Below are 20,473 nucleotides of genomic sequence, written 5' to 3'. Positions count from 1 at the left end.
ATCGTTAGACAAATTATCAGTATGAGGAAAATACATAATTTATCATTAATCACGTACGCAATTATACGATCATTCACGTTGGATGCTGATCCTCAAAAATTGAATTTCAGTCTTTATTTTTCCCTCAATGTAAATTTCTCCCTAAAACGTTTCAATGCTAAACATTTTTAAGGTTCAATATCAAAGTCACAATTCTACGCGGGAATTCAATATAATCATGGCCGACGTCCAATGACGATCTGCCAAGATCTATTAATACCTTAGAAAATAAATTCGAGATAACAAAAGAAGTGCAAGGCCTCGATTACGTCTGCCTAAACACATTGAAATTAACCAGTAGACGCCAAAAGGAATATTTACCTGTATCATTAAGAACTGTGGTCAAACAAGATCTGATGCAATGAAACTCAAAACAAAAAATGTAACACGAAACCACAAGTATGCTAAACGATACCAATACCAAAATCAATAATAATTTGATCGTGCATCGATCGAAGTTTTAAAATCACAAAAATATTTTGTATCGTACAAAATATCTTGCTCCACTTTTTGGTGAAATTCCGAACGATTAACAATCCTTGTGGTATCTAATCTAGAAAGGTGAATAAACCGGTTTACGGGGAACAGGTTATATGGTTAGAGCGGGGCACCATGAAATCGTGCTACGGCACTGTAGTGCATGGAGGATATGGGTGGTGGGGGAAGCGATCTCCACGATGCACCGTAAGACGCAGTAAGCGTTCCCAATGTACGATGTTAGAAAGTCCAAGCGCCGCTTACGTATATGTAGTACGTGCGATTGTATGTAGGCGTATCGTTGGTAGGAAGTTAACGTTAACGGACTATAGCCACGAGTATTTATTGTATACCGCGCGTATGCCGTACGAAGACTCGTCCACGTGACTGCGACGCGCGCCTTCCTTTGTTTACCTCGTTGGCGCGAGCAAACAAAGGATTTTTTAAATTCATAAGAGCGTACAAGAACAATTAATCTGTTGTTGTTATCGTCGTGTGTCTTATACGAAGTGATACATCATGTTTTACCATGTCTTGTCACCTCTTTACATCCGTACGTGCAAATCTTGAAGGAGAATAATAGCAGCAGCCGCTCTCTCACGCGCATGCGCAGTGTATGTATTTCTTGTACAAGTTGCTGTGCTTACAAGTCGTTCGACTGCGTTCCTGGCAAGGTGTGAAACGAAGTGTCGAGACTCATCATTGTAACTGATAAAAAATATATTTGCAATACAACAACAATATTTTTATTTTCTGTTTACTCGACGCGTACTGTTGTTGCTCATAGAAACTTCTATCTTATAAGAACAATCACTAGCTATACATACATTAAACAATGTTGTATATTTTTTACAGCTTTTATATGCTTTTTTTTAAATATTAAAACAAGTCAGGCAAGATGCCTTATAGTAGCTTTATTATCTGAAATTATAAATTGCGTACAATATGAATATAATCGATGTGGAACGATCTTATCGCGTTAACGACATATTTGAACAATAATTATATTAAAAAACAAAATAAAGATTACTAACAAAAGATAACCGATTTTAGTTAACATCCTGTAAATTTCCACGACACAAACAATATTGTTTATGCCCAATCTTTAGTTGGATAAAAAGAGGCCGTACAAAAAAAAGCATTTAAGTTTTACGTACTTTCACACTGAAGTGTATACTGCATATTGCAAGTGCAAGAAATTCACGAAAAAAATGTCTTAAATTACTCCTGCATTATTATTTATCTATAAGATAACAATTATCTTTTAAAAAAGCCCCTCGCTCTTTCATTGTCTAATATTTGCATCTAAATCTTTACAACAATTTTTTAATTTAATCCCAGGGCACCGAACTACCTAGATACGTTCCTGACCTAAGCGCAACTGTACTTGGCACATCAGCAATAGTGGTGGTGGTGCACAGCTGATACCACGTGTGTTCAGAACGTCGAGGTCCAGTGAAGTCTAATGAGTCGTAGAGTTTCGTTGGGGAGTTCAGTCGCTTCGATTTGACGTCACTTCCGTTTACGATTTATCAATAATTCGCCTGATACGGCAAGATTTCGAATGAAAAGGAAGAAAGGAAATAAAAGGATGCATGCGCGATAGCTCAATTTCAATTAAAAAAATATAGTGTATACGGTGCAGTGTGTATATACATATATCTACATATGTATATTATAAAGTATTTAAGTGCAGTGAAAAAAATTTTAAAAAAAACTAACATGTGTGCTCTCGCGACAAGACAGCTTATTGCTCATATGTAAAAATACATAGGATTGGCTGCGCTTTCAAAACATTAACCAACGTGATTTTAACACCTGTCACTTTTTCGCAACTCCGAAATCGCAATATCCAACACAATGTTTCGCATCGAACCTTCTTTCGGTTTTCTATGATAAAATCTTCGATATGGTAAAATGGCTTTGTGGAAAACTGCTTAAGAATTTTTTTATGAAATTATCAATGTAAGTCACTGTTACGTTTATCTGTAATTGCTTCTATTTAATTTCATATATTTATGCTGTTTTGTATTTAAAACAATTTCTTTGCCTTAAATTCATCGAAATCGGAACCGGTCAATGATGCTTTTTACTACAGATTATCAACGCTTAACCAAATCGAGTATAGCGCTACTCGTGAAAGGGAATTGCCTTGGGTCTTTGCTCTAACCAAGCGTACGATAGTCTTTAGTGCGTTTTGTATGGACCGATGGTATGTCATGTACTATACAGTGCGATTCAAGAATTAATGAAAAACAGTGAAAGTTTTTTGATAATCCTGAAAATTTGTGAAAATATTATATCTTGGGTAGAATCAAAGGCCATTGAACGTCATTTAATAAATAATTCATTTGATTTATTGGCAGAAATAATTTTTAAAATTACAAATTTTTGCGCCTCAAAAGTCAAACGAAACTGGTGGATACCGAAGTGCAACGTACGAGATATATCTGCGATGCGAATGCATTTTGCTATAGTATGATTCGCTTCCGGTTTAATAGTACGAGCCAAGGCTGTAGTCCAGAAATTGAAGCATCCGATTAATTTTATATAAATGAGATTTTTTGAAATATTTACTAAAATACCACACATTTCTATACGCGCGGCTCTTTAGGCCGACCAATTTTTATCAGGATCATTTAGGAGTGGGTGCATCATCGGTATATCACGTCTACTGTTATCATTGACATAGCGCACTTATCAAACAAGGACTTATCACAAGACAAAATATTATTATGTAAATCTTATATTCGTGCCAGTTCTAAGTCAAAATTTTTTCTCGTATACAATGAACAAGCAAAACAATTAATAACTATATTTTCATCATTAACCCGTGATAGAACAGTAATTAAATTCATGAAAATATAATGAAATTTCATTTACAAACATGAAATCTCATTTTTCTACGCGACCTCAATTTCAATGTGAATTACTTATTATACAGTCGACCACTGTTCGCCTGCAATTATCGTCACGTTACAAACTTGAGAATTTTTTTCATTGGTAAATCTGCTTTTTCCGCTTTGAATTTATCTTCCTCTCATTTGCATTCACAAGATAATGATATAATGTACTAACCTTTCAGAAATCATCAATCTGCTTTAATTCTGAGCAACAGCTCATTAAGCGATACAACAACATATGCACTAACGACAACAACAGTATCCATTTGGTACTGGACAGTACAAAAACAATATTTTGTAAGAGCCACAAAAAATTTTGGAATTCTATATCGATGAGAATAAAAAGATTTATAATAATCATCAATTGATTTTTCTAATAATACAAATGACCATAATCGCCATGCGAAGGCATCACAGATAGACTCGGAGTAGGGTAACTTGTACTGATAACAAATTCTACTCAATGTCTCGTTAGTGTATACACAGAATTCGAGTGATCCGGCACGTTAATTCGTTCTGGAGTCATTGGAAGAGAAAGTTAAATAGTGGACTGAAAAATTGAAAATAAAGATACGATAGAAATTAGGTAAAAAGATGAAAAATGTGATGTAAGAAAAAAAAAGTGAGTGGTACGAAAAAAAAAAATACAAAATTGTATAAAAATAAAGATTGTGATAATTAGAACAAAAATTCTTGATTCACAAACTCTGATGGTAAACAAATTTTTTTTGTACCTCGCGTAAAACACCTCGACAAAATGTATTGAGAACAAGAAAATATTGTATTATTGTTTTTGTACGTGTGTTTGCTTGTGTCTGTGCGTTGTGATCGATATGCAATATCACCAACGCTGATTATCACAGAAGTCACAGAAACTCCTGGTCCTTTTACCGGGATAAAGTATCGGGTTCACTTGCAAAGGAGAGCGACGAACTCGACCGGCAGTCGCGTCATGGACTGGTACAGAAAAATGCGTCGGAAAAGGTAAAGAAAATTAAAAAAAAAAATTGTCAAAAATATTAACAAATTGTATAAGTATTATTTATATATCCTTAAAAAAATATCCTGATGGAATTTTCAAAAATAAATTTTTCCATCATACAGTGCCGTACGTGTACATAATAATACCGTAGTGTAATCAGTGACCCCGTTAATTAACAGTCGCGCCTCGTAAGATCGAAACGAAACGTAAATGCGTGATAAGCACAAATAATATTTTCCGATCAATAAGTCAAGTGAAAGTAAAATGTACGAAAAAATTTTTGTTACGCGATAAAAAATTTTTCTTTCGTTAATGCAAGACTTATCTCCAAGTTATTTCATCCCATATCGAAAACACATAAAAATTCCGTCACGCTTATCACGATGCTGATTGGTCGTCGCTGTTGACATCTGATGCGTCTGAATTTGCCGCATGGCGTGCACGTTCGCGACGTGCAGTCTATTTCACAGATTGCGACAACTTTAGAAATGTAAAGATATGAAATAATAGTGTATTGGCTCATGAGCTGCCGGCAAAGCACGCGCGAAATAGGCCTCTAATATATATATATATTGTTATGTCCTATGCGTCAGCACGTGGTATGCGTCACTTCGGAATTGCTCGAGTTTCATATTTCAACCTACATATTTGAATTTGATTAGCGACCTAATAAATACGATTATAAATAATAAAGATACACGTGACTTTGTTGACACTTAATTCGCGATTGTTAGAAATAGATGAAATGAAAAATATGAATTTTGAAAAAAATGAACCTCGCAACACATAATTAAAAAATAAGTCTAGAGTCAAGAGTGACGGTTTCTGTCATTTTTCAGAAGCCCAACGTTCCTCAACGACGATCTGGAAAGTTACGTCGAGAGACAAGCGAGATGGCGAAGCATATACGTAATTTACTTCACAATGTTTCTCATGTCTTTGGGATTCAGTATAATTTTGACTGGTGTCTGGCCATACTTGGACAAGGTACATTGAATCGTTGAATAGTTTGAAAATAGAATAAAAATTTGTTTTTTCGCAAATTTCTTCAGCTCGATCCAACGGCGGGAAAAGAATTTATGGGGTACGTGGTAGCCGCGAATCCACTTGGTCAAATGCTGTTCTCGCCGCTGGTCGGATGGTGGGGAAACAAAAGAGGATCAGTCAGGCTGCCACTTCTACTAACACTTGCACTTTTCACAGTGGCATCTGCAGCTTATAGTACATTAGAAATAATTCCGGGAGACCGGAAGACAGTAATGATTACTGCGAGATTTTTCGTTGGAGTCAGTTCTGGTTAATACAAATATCAATCATTATATAATTAAATAATACCCAACGACCCCATGCTGCACAATGACTATGGATATAATTTTTTTGATTTTCCATTTTCAGCTAATATCGCTGTAGCCCGATCGTACCTTTCGGCGGCGACAAGACTTTCAGAAAGAACACAAGCCGTCTCTATGGTGTCCCTTGCGCAGGTATACAAAAAAAAATTTGATAAAATTTTTGGTCATTTAATTTTTATTTAATTGTGAACTTTTTGTGATTGTTTTGAATCCAGGTATTAGGATTCGTTGTTGGTCCAGGATTACAGGCTGCTGTTACACCATTGGGCGACAAAGGTTACAAACTTCTTGGACTTCCGTTTAACATGTACACCATGGCGGGTTGGATAAACGTTGTGATGGGATTGTTCAATTTTGTACTTTTTCTACCATGGAATTTTAAGGAGCGAAAGATAGCGGCACGAGAGGCAATGCGCGATCAGGGTAAAGCGACGGGTAAGACTAAGTCAAATATTGTCTTTGATGTTCAAATTACTTTCTTTTTTTTTTTTTAATATTTTAGACCAAAAAATATTATTGATTTCAATAATTGATGTATATTTCCCTACTGTCACAGAGGAGGAGACTTGGAAATCCATGAAACCTGATTATTTAGCATCCTGGACATTAATTTGTGCCTTTTTTGTCCTAGTCTTCAATTTTGTGCTACTTGAAACGTGAGTGAAATTCTCCGTTCGTTCATTTATCGACTGTCGATGCATTTCGTAATGATAAAAAAACGTGTTATATATATATATATATATATATTGCTAATCAATAATTACTCTCTGACCGTCAATCTATAACTAAAACTAAAAAAAAAATCATTGACTAATAATTTTGAAAATTATGCACAAGATATTTTTTGCAATATTTTCTCAATTCACGAAAATTGCATTTTTTTCAGACTGGGTACATCGTTGACCATGGATCAGTTTGCTTGGTCGAAAACTGAAGCCCTGTATTACATGGGACTTTTAATGAGCGTCGGTGCCATTGTTGCTTGCATCACATTCGTAATGATCGGTCCGCTTTGCAAAAAGTCAGTAACACACAGACGATTCGACGATTAGATTAATGAAAGAGTATCGAGTATAATTATCAAGATTGCGTAACGATAAATTGAAGGAAGATAGCGCGTTTCTTTTTTGTATAAAAAAAAATTTGTTTAATGCTAACTTATAAAATTTACGAAAATTTTATCATTACCGATTACAGATTTTCCGAAAGAAAAATAATGCTATGGGGTGGCTTTTTCTTCATGATAATTGGCCGTGTCATCTGCATCCCATGGGGTCCGGACCCACCTGTCATCGCCGAATTGGGACGTACGTATAATGTCGATTTTAGTAATATCTCATGTTCGTACTATCTAATCGGTATCTTTATAAAACCTTCATCACGCTACTATCAGGATAAACAGCAAGCGTGATAATTATTACTGGATTTTTAATCTTCGAATGGACACACGTATAGATACTATATCTGTACTTTGTACATTTGAGAAAATATAATCTCATCGCATCACTCGCCCTCTTCGCTCTTTTATCATGGAGATAGAAAATGCAAGGCTCTGTTGTATATATATACATATCTATATATCTATACCATTGAACAAGTACTCACCCTGATAGCTCCATCCGGGTCCAATGCTCGCAGCTTCCTCCGGTCAGGATCAACGGTCCCAATCCTCTCCGTTGCACGCACACACTAAGTCTAGACTTAACCCTCCTTTGCCAAACGACAGACGATGACTGACTGACTACTATTTCCCTTGTTACCAAGGACCCTTCGTTAGGTCTTCTTTAAAAAAATTATTTGTATGGGAAAATTGAAAAAAAAATTTAAAAACCAAAATATTTATTTTTAGGGTCATGCTTGAATTGGTATCCGGTCATTTCAAATTTGTTATCATGTATAAGACTCGTGAAATCTATAAGCTGTGATAATACCGAATATAATTTTTCAACCAAAAATGATTTTACGAATCGTGATTTTTGTAAAATATAAAAGAAAATTTTTTTTTCAGCTTTTGGAAACTGGACCACTGATGGCAACGGCACAGAAATACTTGGTTGTCCCAGTACTCAGGAATGGTGTCGACACACACCGCAGATGACGGTCACGCAATTTATGATCGGTTATGGATTTACGACCATCGGCTATCCACTGGGTGTCACATTGATACAGACAATATTTAGTAAAGTCCTTGGGCCCAGACCACAGGGCGTATGGATGGGTCTTATGACAGGTGCTGGATGTGCTTCGAGGGTGATGGGTCCCGTTTTCGTGGGACTTATTTATACCAGATATGGGACTTACCATACTTTTGGCATCACTGGTGTGATGCTGGTCCTGGCTATGATTTGGATGCAGATTGTTGACAAGAGATTAGTCCCACCGAAATTCGCAGAGGCTTCCACGAACAAGGCCCAAACAGCTGGGACCGAAAAGGGCGACGTTGAAATTCCGTTGGTGCATCGGACGCCTGATGCAGGTGAAAAGGAAGTTGAAATGCGGAAATTGAACGGCAGCACCGCTCATGACAAAGTTTGACAGAAATTATGATCGATGAGTCTGAAAGAAAAAAGTATGATTTTGTATGATTTTTTTTAATTATACCACTATTGTAATTCTGATTACGCAATGTACGAATGAGTATCGATTTTTGCCTTACTACCCGAATGGTTTAACTTCGTTACAATATAACATGGGGTTAAACGATGACTGTCGGTAGACGCGTTATAATCAAGTAAGGTCGGTTTATTTATAATTATTGATTATTGCTCAAAACTAAGGCACGTTATTGTCAGACTAGAGATACGTATGGACGAACGCTCGGTTACGTAATTAATTGCCGTAATACTTAGAAAAATTTGACGTATTATTAAAAATATTAAATATATTTTGTTTACTGCAATTGTATGCAATAAAAAGAAAGATCAATTAATGTAATATACAATAAAAGGTTTTTTTTATTAATTCTTGTTTCGTTCAATTACCCACGCTTGTATTCCCGTAAACAAATATTTTGTACAACCAACATAAACAAAGTGTGTATATGGCTTAATGAGCAAAAATAAAAATTATACAAAATACAATGATACAAATTCTTTTGTACAATTTTTCATAATTGGATAACATGAGCGATATCGATAATTGAATTTTTTTTCTACATTGCATGCTGCTACGAAATGCACGATTAATTGATTCAAGTGAAAATGACTCGATTGTATGTAAAACTTGACCCACGGTGAAAAATAAATCGTGAATAATTATCATCGCTTTACGATATTCCCCGAAGAACCGAAATGATTGGCCAAGCGAAAACACCTGTTGTCCGGCTAATGACGTATTTAGAAAATATCGGGACAACGAATCGTACGAAAAGTACGATTGTACCACGCGAAAGAGACTTTGATGGACTGCTGAATAGACTGGGCAATTTAAATGCCACATGCAAAATTACCGGATGCTATTACGAACGTAACACCAGCTTTGTACCTACAGGTTTCTTCATACACGACGGGGTTGCGCATCTTCTTTTCAAGGGAAACCAACTATCTAGATACATGAAATCGGACGATACGATCGTCCGCTATTGCAAGGCCGAGTCAGAGGTCGTTTCTTTGTCTTGCATGGAAGAATTTAAATTTCTTCCAATTACACCATTTATTTCTTTTATTTAACCATCCAATTCGACCAATAGTTCATTCGGTCGTGATTACTCTACGAACATTGACATTGTTCGTTAATAACATATATATGTTTTTTAATATTATAAACAAGATCCACTTTCGCGGTATATTAATTTCGTAATCGTCGGTACTAGTGCTCAGAGACCTATTTTCGCAACTTGCGGGTTTAGTAAGCGTGTTTACGGTGGTTCGTGTATCAAGAGTGCGTATGACTCGCGTATAGTATTTCTCCCACAAATTTCGCAATCTTTATCAATCCCACGAGTCAATCGGAAACTAAAAATACAGAGACCTATTTTCTTGGTCATACGTATGTTTCTTTGCAAATTGAATTTTCTGGATATTTTGATAAATTTTTTTGAACGATAAAAATTAAAAAATTTTTATTCGTCAAATATGAATTTGACAAATTTTATGTTTCTCGTATATGTACGTTGTTACGTATATACGTGCAGATTAATGAACGTGAGAAATTTTGTAAAATTTCTTTTCTGCTCCTACCGAAAGTACCAATGGCTGTCTGATTCGTTAAATTTCTCCAGAGAAAGGAAATCGTTACTCGTGATCTACGACCTGTGTATACGCCGTGAGACGGTAGGTCCTGTCGGATGTAGGGGGTAAGGTCGTGCAACATAAAAAAATGAACTTTGTAATCGTCAGGTATGACCTTACTGTTAAAGAAATTTAAGGCAAAAAGGGTAATGTGTAAAAAAAGGTCGTGCTTTACGCGAGATAAAAATACCGGAAGTCTGTGGTGGTTGAGGTCACGTTGAAAAATGGTTGCTCCGACTGAACTTCCTGAATAAGGTCAATATTGATCGAAAGTCCGATCAATGAAGAAAAAAGGGTCAAGAGTCATGGTAATTATCGCGTATGTGATAATATTGTAAATTTATATAAAATTTTGATTTTTTTTCTTTGTAACTTTTTTTTCTTATTTTCATAGACTTGAAAATAAATTTTCTTAATTTTAACAAACGTCCGTTTAATTTGACCGTAAAGTGAACGGTTGTTGTTACTCCTCCACTTTTACTATTTATTTCACTCCACCTGCCCCCACTACCTCCCGAGGATACTTCATCAGAAGTTACCTACCCAAGTGAAGTCCTGGAAGGTTCAGTTAAATCCGAACAAGCGAAACAGCAAGTTAAACTAGTCCTATCGGGACAAAGCGGGGGCCACCATGCGGAGCGTAATCGGGCCTATCCTGTTTTTGGGTAAGTGAAGAAAGTACGGATGCGACCAGCATCCACGTAAGGATCAAAGGACAAATTGGGATCAGCTGAAAGAATGGAAAGTAGTGACGATAAATCGAACAGTGTAAAATAAAAAGAGTCACTTGGGGATTTTAGTGATTTTAGTTTTTCGTGAAGTGCATAATTTCCAAAAATAAATGTTTGTATAGCCTACTCCAAAATTTGATATAGTATCTGCGATTAACACCAATGCATTTGTCGTGAAGAATATTCTGATTATTGGGATTGTCGTCGCATAAATTTACCAAATGTTTTTTTTCGCGTTTTTAGGATTCATAAATGTTTTATACACGGAGAACGTAGTCGAGAATATCACGACAGAATTTTCAACGTTCACCAACACCAAAGCCAGCAGTCGCTACAGGGATCCGTCGTTGTCGCGAATGTGGCCGAATCGAACGTCCACGTCGCAGGCGAAAAACGAGGAACGAATAAAAGCTTTGGCGTTGGCACTGCGCGACGCGGATCGTGTGTTGAACAGCAAAAGATCACGAAAGAACGAACAATCGAAGAAACCGCGGATATTCGCATCGCCTGCAACGGCACCGGAAGTGCGGTCGTCGACGAGCGAAAGAACAGCGACGGAAGCGCCACGTGGTAAACAGCGTTTGAAATCGCGAATAAAAAGCAACGGCAGATATGCCGTGCCATCGCCAATTCTTCAACCGCCGTACAAGTCGTATTCGCCCGAGTACGATTTTGAAATAGACAAACCGGAATTTCGCGAAGCCACGTCGACGACAACGACAGACTTGCCGAACAACGCGACGATCGGTCGTATAAAAATCTGCGACCTGACAACCGCAATTCCGACGAGCAGGGTGAATATAAATTCGAGTGGGAACAAAAATATTTTTGAAAATTTTTCAAACTCCAATCTCGACTATACGTCGAGTAACGATAAACAAGAGAATTATAACTCGTACAATTACGAGGATTTGAGTTCCTTGGAACCTCTTAGAATCAAGCTAAATACCACTGGCGGAACTGGGAGGTCAAGAGGAAGTGTGAAGTACCAGCAAAATTTGGATTCCAATGAAATATCAAAAAGAAAGGATTCGATCTCGTCGGCAGAGAGTGGATACAATTTGAAAGGACGTTTTTCTCAACAATCCAATCATTTCAAGCTGAACGGTACGTGTATTGTACGAACATTCAAGAATTTTCATAAAATTTTACATAATACATTCCATATGTATCCGTCTTGAAGAATTGCCAAGAGTAAAAGTTATTTTAGCATTGAATCCATAAATGGATGAAACTATGTAAAAATTGCATACCGGACTTTCTCTGTGAAATTGCATAAAACTATATTTCACGCTTATACGGAGTCGTTACGTTCCTTAAGAAAATTGTTAACAAAAAAAATCTCAAAGATCAGTCTATAAAAACGTTACACCTAATTTTCCTTTTTTTTTACAGGCGAATCCAGCAAAAAAATTGGATCGATTCCAGGAGTTCCAGGACGCGATTATCCTGTTCATCAACAATACACGCATCACCATCTACGTTATCCTTCGAGTAGATTTGTTTGTCCCGTGAGTCCTGGTACACATATCTACTTGGCCGACAGAGCATCGAGATGTCAGGTAAAAATAATGCTAAAAAAATTCCCAATTTCACGATTACAGACACTGACTTCCTTATGGTATCCACGTTATCGAATAACCATAAGTAAAGATAGCCAACTGGATGCGTTACATAACGAGCGTATTTAAAGAGTTGGATGTATCATTGACAAAAATAATGGCCAACTGAGTTCTCAAAGCGTAACGTAAAATCTTTAGGAAGCCTTTCGCAACGAGAACGCGTTTACGTTATGGCGCATAACCACCATCCAAAGAAACAAGTTAACGTCTCGCTCGATGTACTCGCTTCAAAGGAAATGGCCCACTTGATCGAAGAAGTGATCTACTGAGAATAGACTAGGTCCCAAGTACTTCCGGAAGGCCGTCCTATAATTAAAAGATCCACATGAAGTCCCTATAAAAGTCATTGAGACTTTTAGCTCATTTGAATTTATCAAATAATTTACTTAAAAGTCCATGGAGAATTTCGTACTCGGGATACAATAGGGAGGAACATATAATGTGAGGTTAAATGTCTTATAGCCGTCACGCCCGTCGCGCTTCTGACGCGAAAGCAAGTCTTGCGGCGCTCGGCGTGTCTGGCTACGTTTTATAAAATTACAGTGCTTTTTAAAAATATTTTTCCAGACCTATTACTAGGAAAGGTCGCACGTTGACGTCCTGTTACAAACAATTTACAAGTCCTGGACGATCGTGATTTTATCATATAATCAATATCTCGTACGATCTTAGAAAATTAATTGTTAGCCTTGACTTAATGTATGGGATTAAATTATTAATATAAATTTGAATATTAATATTTTTGTCAAACGACAATTCTCGTTACACAAGCAAATGAATTATTTAATTAATTTCTTATCTAATACTACTTTCAGATATTCTATGTGTGTTATGGAGAACAAACTGGAGTACCGATGATGTGTCCAAATGGAACTTTGTTTAGCGAGCCTCTACAAGTTTGTGATTGGTGGTTCAATGTGGTATGTTGATAAGGAACTGGAAGTGTAAATAAATTTTATAATAAAATAATGATGGCCTACTAATCGTTTTTTTTGGCAATGCAAACTTCTAAATAACGGTCCAGCCACGATGGTTGGCGTATTTTAATTGTTTTAATATTTACCTTACCATAAGATAGGATCATTTTGCCAGTGTTTCTGTTCGAATACCTAATCATGGCAGTGGATGCAGAAGGTGGACGTGATGAGGATGATGGCCTCAAGGAAAGGATCAAATTAAAGTGGTTTCGGTGGAGTGCATTTGCCACGGAAATTGTGTAATTTTGGCTTCGTTGCCTAACGCTTCTCTCGCATCAACGTCGTGACTCAAGTATTCCATGATCTTTGGTCGATTCCTTAACCTGCTTAACCGTAGTCCGTGAATTATATGTCCTAGTACGCGTGGAGTAAAATATGTTAATAATAGAAAAGAAAATAAGAATCTACAAAACTTGTTCGGTACAGTATAAAGCTATTAGTCATAAAATATAAATATGAATTTGAAAAGCAAGAAATACAGAGTAACCAATAAATTGATACGGGCTAGGACGAAGGGTCTACAATTGTTCCCCAGAAAAGTACAGCTTTCGTTTGTTCCTGTTGTATGAAAAATCCAAAGGGTCTGTCGACTTTGAAGTTCTTCACGATTCCACTGTAATTTATCGTGGAACCAGCTATGGCTGCAGCTTCCGTACCAGCTTCATTGATTTCCAGTGCTATCTGTTGGATCATTTCTGAAACCCGAAACTGACCATTGTGCGAGGCTGCGCTCAATATTATTTCTGGTTCGCCAGAGCGAGTTTCTTTTTCAAAACTTGGATTCTCTTCAGCCATACGTGATTTGAATATCAATATGTCCTTATGCTGATTAGTATTTTCTGTGTTTTGCACCTCGTTGCTGATCGGAAGACGTTTATGAAACAAAGATGGCATCTTGCGAGCATTAGAAACGTGCTGAAGACTTCCACCAGAGTTCACCGTGTAGTTCGACGAATTGTCATTGTTTTTGGATATTGTGGTCGGAATTGGCAGTTTTTCCAAATTATTATTCGCTGATTGCATTTTTCTTTGATGCTTGTGATTCTCCATGTATCGAGCGTGCTTCCGTAATGCCGATGCCAAGCTCAAGGAATCGGATAACGACAGCTTTGGAAACTTCACGTTCACATTTCTTGGTCTTGTCTGAAAGCATTTGTTCCGAATGCATTTTTACCTTTCTGACAATTTTTTTTACACAAACAAAAAAGTTTACTTACAGATGCGAGTAACTCCGTAATATCCTCGGCAGTGATGTCCGCTATTATTTTTCCTATGTTATACTTCAATTCGTTAGTATTTTTTGGTAATAAAATGTACATTGAACATTCCGATCCCGAATAAGGCATCGCCATGATACGGATACCCAGTCGTTCACTTTCAGCATAAGGAACGTCCTCCAAAGTGCCTTGCATAAATTGCACTGGAACTTTAGTTGCATTTGAGGTCTGCGAAAACAAATATTGATCGTTTACAATTTTACATACAAACTTAAATCCAAACACTCACTTTAAACAATCCAGGCACAGTTAAGGCAGGCATGAATGGCGTTTCCCATGCACTTCGAAAATGCACAGCGGTAAGTTGCATTACAGCTGCATCGCGTGGTGGTGGATGTTCCAAAAAATTTGATATCAATCCACCGGTTTCCCTCGATCCCCACTGATTGATTAATTCCTGGCACCCCAATGGATCTTCCCTGGAAAGAAAGTAGACTGAGTTGATCAAGAAAAATGTGGAGCTCTGACAATAACAAGAAAAACGTGGCACAAAAATTAAATGAAAAAAAATGTCTTGCGTAACCAAAAGAACAACCGTGAACAATATATACTTCTGAAGCTGCAAACATTTTTTATCTACCAATCGTCGTGATTGACAGTTCGTATTTGTACGTTCAATGTGAAAAACATATTTCGATCGAATCTCAGGATATTCGACGAGGCATGTCGAGTGTCTTTCTATTATCAATTGATATTTACCTGAAATTGACTGGAACCAGATTCGAACCATAGAAATCCGTAACAGCGCGAACGAACTGCTCATTGACGTCGAGATCTTTATCGGCAAAAAATACACTGGACGCGTGCAAGTACGACTTTGCTAGCACGTTCGTCTCGTTGCCTTGTTTTTGAAGGGGACTGGAAAGTGCTCGAATCAATCCACCCAGTTGTCGATGTAATTCCAATCCCGGAAGTCCGTCTTTTCGCATGGCACTCAAGGACGGTACTTTTGGACCCTGATGATTCTCGATACTCTTAACACGTATTCTGCTACCGATTATCGGCTGTGAGAAAAATTAATAGGAGGAAAAAATTGAATAACGATAACTTTGAGAAATAATATTTTTTAAGTATTAAAAACAATGTACTCACACGTGCACTTTTTTCTATCGTCAAATTCGCCCTCGATTCATTGTGTATTTTTGAAAAGTCCGTGTCAGGGGTAGACGAGGATCTGATTTTTTGTTTTAAATAATTATTTTTAACAGTGTATCTTGGGCGGAAGGAGATAAGAAGCTAATGAACTGAATAAAGTATGGCGAGGTATGGCATTTAAAATATATTGACTAAAACGATTGCGTCATTGTAGCTGTGTGTGCAATCTTCATGATTATTTTAGCATTCACGATAAAATATACAGTGTCATAAGTAAAAAATGTTCATAAAAAGTGATGGGCGGTATGTTTTCGTTGAAGAGTCACGTGAGTCAGCAACGAAACGGGAATGAATAAGGAATATGAGAATGACGAAGAGCGTTGCGACGATATAAATTTCTGAATAGCTATACAATATATATATATATAATAATATATAGAAAAAGTGAAATAAAGAAATTAAATGTTTACCTATTCCGAACAGCATCCTGCAATGTGAGAAGTGTCCCCAGCTGTTTCCGAAACTCTCCCCTAGCGCCAAGCATCAGTTGACCAAGGGCGCCAGCGACGGCTAAGGGTGAAACTAAAAAATTTGTCGGCACTGTGGCGCCATCTTCAAAGGCTTGATGCAATTTCAAAGCAACGCTTAAAACAGCTTCTACGCCTGCAATAAGAAGACGTGATAAAAGACCCAAAAAATAAACACAAAAGATAATTAACACACACACACATACTATCAAAAAATATAATTACCAAGAGGATAACGTTCCAGTTCAGATTCACCGAGTCTCGATTGAAAACTAAGATTACGAATAGATGGTAAAAAGGCAAACGCTTTCGGTCTGTCAAATCTCACCGAACTTGCACAAATTAACGTGAGGCACAAGGACAACACGATTAAACGCATCTCCATGCTTTTGAAAAGTCAATCGTATTTGAATAAACCAGACGCACAAATTTTTCGATTGTCAAATCTGACAGATGGTTGTTTGTCGAAACTCCGTTAACTTTCAGCTGGTCGTTCGACGGGCCTTTAAAACCGGTATCGAGCAATAATATACAAAGGCACGTATTATTATACGTAATTATCGGCGCACGCAAAATAAAGGACCAATCATCGATGCCTCGCGACAGCAACTAGTGAATGGCGCGACGCGATCTGCCGTGAACTGTCGTAAAATTCAGCAGCAACGCGCGTGAATCACGTTCGTTTTATTCGAGCGTCCACACGCATATAGTAATACGGATACTACTGAAATATTAAAGCACGTCCGATGATTTCAGGGCCGTATGAATTCTTGGGTAATAAGAAACGAAAGAGTTTAAACTAACGCAATGAAACACGTACACACTGATACTACGTGTTACGAATATTTAAAATATTTCACTGAGTATTTTCCTTTATCCAAAGTGCGACATACGCATGTGCTTATACAGGTAGGTAAAAGAGAAAAATAACACAAAGTGATAATAGAAATAAATTTGTTCTTTTGTATTTTATCAAAAATCGAATTCCTTCGAAAAATTTTAGGTTATTTTTCTAAAATTTTCATACTTTTCCTTATATCGTCCTACGCACTATTTACGAGCCTGAGAAACAAACTCAATGGTGGCCTGGGAAAACCGGTCGTAATGTCCTGTGGCGACTAAACGGCTTTGCAATTCGACCAACGCCCTATTCGCGTCTTTATATTCGCGAATAATACTGTCATCTTTTATCAACTTGGTTTTCCCCGGCAAAGCCCGGGTTTTCCAAGGCGCGTGGCTTCCTTCTTCAAAGAATTCTATGACCGTCGGAGCTCGTACGCATTGAACGTCTTTTTTTTATCAGACGTAGAATGTTGTTTATATCAGAAAGAGGATCACGTGATAACAGGATGCGGTTTTCATAGGTTTTGATATGTACTCTCTTAGTTGACACACGAGTCGCAGATGTTTATCGGAACGAATTATTAAAGGATTCGACATTTTGTAGGTCACCACTTCCATAAAAAAAACGAGCTTTAACGTTCGTATATTTTGAGTGTGGATGTTGAATTAAATTTTTAGAATTCAACATTTTTTTTTCATTCCGAAAAAATGTACTCGGCGATGAGGGGATTTATTATTTTATTCTTTTCACGCTGTTTATACTGTCGGTAATCAACGGTCGCACCATTGTCGCTTTCATAGAAACTTGATCGTTCGTACAGGGAACTTTGAATCTCCCAAAAAACACTTACATGTAAAAAACTAAGCCAAGTACAGGAGTGCTGTGTATTCCTCTGATAAAAAGTATTGATATCAGATTATTGAGGCCAAGTATATAAGTCACTACTACAGGATTGCTGTGAATTCCTCTAACAAAAAGTATTGATATCAGATTATTGAGGCCAAGTATATAAGTCACTACATGTTTTCCTATTACATGATCTAGCACTGGCCCACCATTTTAATTGTATTTTTAAAATTTCCTATAACGTTTTGACTACCCTTTTACATTACCACTGCTTCTCGTAGTTGATTATGATTTAATAGTTATTTAATAATTAATAAAACTTTAGCTGATTCCTTATCGAGTACTACTTGGCAGGTCCGTGCCAGGAATTCCAAAGTACTTACCTTAAACATACTAATAGTGTCCTAAAACTATATGTTTGTTATTAAGCTTTTACCGTGATTGTTATTGACGAGTTATCGTCAATAAGCTCTATATATAAAGTTGACATTGGTTTTGAGTTTGATGACTGGCATAATGAACGCAAATTTATATCAAGAAATGCACGGACCCGCCAAGTAGTACTCGATAAGGAATCAGCTAAAGTTTTATTAATTATTAAATAACTATTAAATCATAATCAGCTACGAGAAGCAGTAGTAATGTTAAAGAGTAGTCAAAACGTTATAGGAAATTTTGAAAATACAATTAAAATGGTGGGCCAGTGCTAGATCATATAATAGGAAAACATGTAGTGACTTATGTACTTGGCCTCAATAATCTGATATCAATACTTTTTATTAAAGGAATACACAGCACTCCTGTACTTGGCGTAGTTTTTTACACGTGTTTTTTGGGAGATTCATTTTAACCGAGTGAATATTCAGCGGATCGGTTTTTGTGGCTTGGACTGATTTGCCGATGCGCTACCCGTATTTACCGTTACAGCCCGCAAATACGTTTGTTATGCGTGCGTGATTGCTTGAAATTAATTAATCTGACTGCAGAGAGCGTGAGAGAGAAAGAACGAGTAAAGTAAAGAGCACAGTACATTCTTTTACGGATTAATTTTATAAAATGTCGATCAATAGCAGCGACTTCTGTCGTAAGATTGTTGAATTACGTATGTCTATGGCATAAAATATCCGTCGATGATATCCTAATTGAAATACCGACTGTCGGTAACTGCGAGAGTACCTTTTAAAAATAAACCTTAAGATTGGAATATAATTTTTTGTACAAGACAACAACAAAAATGCTTAGAAAATATCGAATATTACTATATGTGAAAATACGTTATATATATTTACCAAAGGACCCAAAACATCGCATTTCACGTTGCGAGTCACAGATGGCGGGTCTAGTTTCGAATAATTCGCGATCAAGTCTCCATCGAGTGTCCATTAACGTACGTCCGACTGGCGTAGTCCACGTTTGAAATATACATAGAAGAAATACTGAAGAGCTCGATTGAAATACGTAAATGTGTTAAAACTTGCGTAAAATGGCTGCTCAGTAGCTAATACCACTTGTGCATAAATGACCTAGGAAATATCACGAGAACGGTCGTGGTAGTTTGGCCAGGGTTTGAAATACGAGAGTCTCATTGAATTTGCAAATGAGACCCGATCGAACGTCGTTACAAAGTCAAATGCCGAGCAAATGCCAAGGATACGGCAAGGCGAGAAATGAGAATTTTCCACGGTTTCTTTCTATCAGCCACCCCGACCCCCCGCCCAACTCCGCCCCTGGTCAAATCTCAGGACAGATCCAGCAGCGTCAAATTACGTAAAATCCAATATGAACCGAATCTTATTTAATCAATTTTTTCTCATCGATCGGCACAAAGAAAATAATTTCCACAATCTCTATTCCATTAATCTCGACAAAATTGTCTATCGGCAATGGCCGACAATTTAAAACGAAACAAATCGTGCCTCGTGATTCTGTACCTATAAATAAACCCATACCTACGGCATATATCAATGGCGCAATACTCGAGACTGTTGATGCGTAAAAATATGTTATCGATGAAGATTCAAGCAGATCCTCTACTGTATATATCTAAATGTTGACAGAAGGGTTGGGTATAGCGATCGCATAAAATTACTGCTGTTACTCGATACTCGTGAATACACAGCCAAAAGGCACGTGTGTACAGGCCAGAGAGCGTGCGAGCCGCTAAAATGTTTAATAACACGTTTCTCCTTTGATTTATCCGGTGCTTCGCGTGATTAATGCGCAATTAAAATTCTTTCAGCGACACTAAACAGAGCAGAGGCCATGGCTGCTGCGGCCACGGTTATTACAGCGGTCCAGTCGTGGCGTAGATACACGTAGCTACATACGACAGCTACAGAAAAATTGAAAGAATCCACAAGCGATACAGAGTCAATTATTTATACATCTCTGAACGAACAGCATCCCACTTTGCGGAACACGGGAAATCTTGCGGATGGACCAGGGTACCTGTCGTTCTCCCGTACGAACAAACAAACAAAACAAGTACGAAGACGTTAACGAATATATTGTACAAACAACAAAAAATGGTCCAGTCGCAGCATCAATCTCAATTAATTAAACAGATGTATCA

At 37.2% G+C, this 20,473-nt stretch overlaps 4 protein-coding genes across 12 annotated transcripts in view; 2 read left to right on the top strand and 2 right to left on the bottom strand.

Moving 5' to 3' along the window:
- Positions 1–7,750, bottom strand: part of LOC107274950 — a 34,681-nt gene extending 26,931 nt beyond the window's left edge. The window contains exon 1 of the mRNA XM_025079947.1: positions 7,359–7,750. The gene's annotated coding sequence lies outside the window, so the exon portion shown is untranslated. The remainder of the gene's footprint in view (positions 1–7,358) is intronic.
- Positions 77–8,699, top strand: LOC107274948 (major facilitator superfamily domain-containing protein 8). 7 transcript variants are annotated; one of them, XM_015754583.2, is made up of 11 exons: positions 77–1,130; positions 1,858–2,481; positions 3,602–4,403; positions 5,241–5,388; positions 5,454–5,697; positions 5,797–5,885; positions 5,969–6,188; positions 6,310–6,409; positions 6,640–6,774; positions 6,951–7,060; positions 7,762–8,699. In XM_015754583.2, the coding sequence occupies exons 3-11, from the start codon at positions 4,372–4,374 to the stop codon at positions 8,286–8,288; spliced, it is 1,605 nt and encodes a 534-aa protein (XP_015610069.1). In that variant the 5' UTR covers positions 77–1,130; positions 1,858–2,481; positions 3,602–4,371; the 3' UTR covers positions 8,289–8,699. The 7 variants fall into 7 exon arrangements, with proteins under 7 accessions (XP_015610069.1, XP_024935702.1, XP_024935706.1 ...); XM_025079934.1 differs by having other exon boundaries at positions 6,256–6,409; XM_025079938.1 differs by lacking the exon at positions 5,454–5,697 and having other exon boundaries at positions 6,256–6,409.
- Positions 8,700–10,004: 1,305 nt separating this feature from the next.
- Positions 10,005–13,286, top strand: LOC107274951. The gene is made up of 4 exons (XM_015754588.2): positions 10,005–10,647; positions 10,957–11,820; positions 12,109–12,275; positions 13,151–13,286. Exons 1-4 carry the CDS (start codon positions 10,614–10,616, stop codon positions 13,262–13,264), a joined length of 1,179 nt encoding a protein of 392 aa, XP_015610074.1. The 5' UTR covers positions 10,005–10,613; the 3' UTR covers positions 13,265–13,286.
- Positions 12,778–17,103, bottom strand: LOC107274947. 3 transcript variants are annotated; one of them, XR_001539575.2, is made up of 8 exons: positions 16,437–17,103; positions 16,155–16,347; positions 15,682–15,763; positions 15,289–15,593; positions 14,819–15,008; positions 14,530–14,757; positions 13,399–14,455; positions 12,778–13,271 (listed from the first exon to the last, which is right to left on the bottom strand). XR_001539575.2 is itself a non-coding variant. In XM_015754576.2 (7 exons), exons 1-7 carry the CDS (start codon positions 16,594–16,596, stop codon positions 13,817–13,819), a joined length of 1,797 nt encoding a protein of 598 aa, XP_015610062.1. In that variant the 5' UTR covers positions 16,597–17,103; the 3' UTR covers positions 12,778–13,816. The 3 variants fall into 3 exon arrangements, 1 of the variants encoding a protein (XP_015610062.1); XR_003058171.1 differs by having other exon boundaries at positions 13,404–14,455; XM_015754576.2 differs by having other exon boundaries at positions 12,778–14,455.
- Between the last annotated feature and the right edge of the window lie 3,370 nt (positions 17,104–20,473).

The sequence above is a fragment of the Cephus cinctus genome, unplaced genomic scaffold (assembly GCF_000341935.2).
Source record: "Cephus cinctus unplaced genomic scaffold, Ccin1 Ccin1_scaffold0123, whole genome shotgun sequence".
Taxonomy (NCBI): domain Eukaryota; kingdom Metazoa; phylum Arthropoda; class Insecta; order Hymenoptera; family Cephidae; genus Cephus; species Cephus cinctus.
Note: the sequence above shows the minus strand (reverse complement) of the source record. Positions and strands in the feature narration are given on the sequence as shown.

Bases quoted from the DNA above. Each gene is read 5' to 3' on its own strand.
- LOC107274947 (XM_015754576.2), bottom strand. From the start codon at position 16,596: ATGGAGATGCGTTTAATCGTGTTGTCCTTGTGCCTCACGTTAATTTGT. The intron at 15,594-15,681 runs GTGAGTACATTG...TTTTTCTCACAG, and splicing joins CGATAGAAAAAAGTGCACGT to CCGATAATCGGTAGCAGAAT. The intron at 14,758-14,818 runs GTGAGTGTTTGG...TTGTTTTCGCAG, and splicing joins CTGTGCCTGGATTGTTTAAA to ACCTCAAATGCAACTAAAGT.
- LOC107274951 (XM_015754588.2), top strand. From the start codon at position 10,614: ATGCGGAGCGTAATCGGGCCTATCCTGTTTTTGG. The intron at 10,648-10,956 runs GTAAGTGAAGAA...TCGCGTTTTTAG, and splicing joins CGGGCCTATCCTGTTTTTGG to GATTCATAAATGTTTTATAC. The intron at 12,276-13,150 runs GTAAAAATAATG...TACTACTTTCAG, and splicing joins ACAGAGCATCGAGATGTCAG to ATATTCTATGTGTGTTATGG.
- LOC107274948 (XM_025079934.1), top strand. From the start codon at position 4,372: ATGGACTGGTACAGAAAAATGCGTCGGAAAAG. The intron at 5,698-5,796 runs GTTAATACAAAT...TTCCATTTTCAG, and splicing joins TTTCGTTGGAGTCAGTTCTG to CTAATATCGCTGTAGCCCGA. The intron at 5,886-5,968 runs GTATACAAAAAA...TTTTGAATCCAG, and splicing joins CTATGGTGTCCCTTGCGCAG to GTATTAGGATTCGTTGTTGG.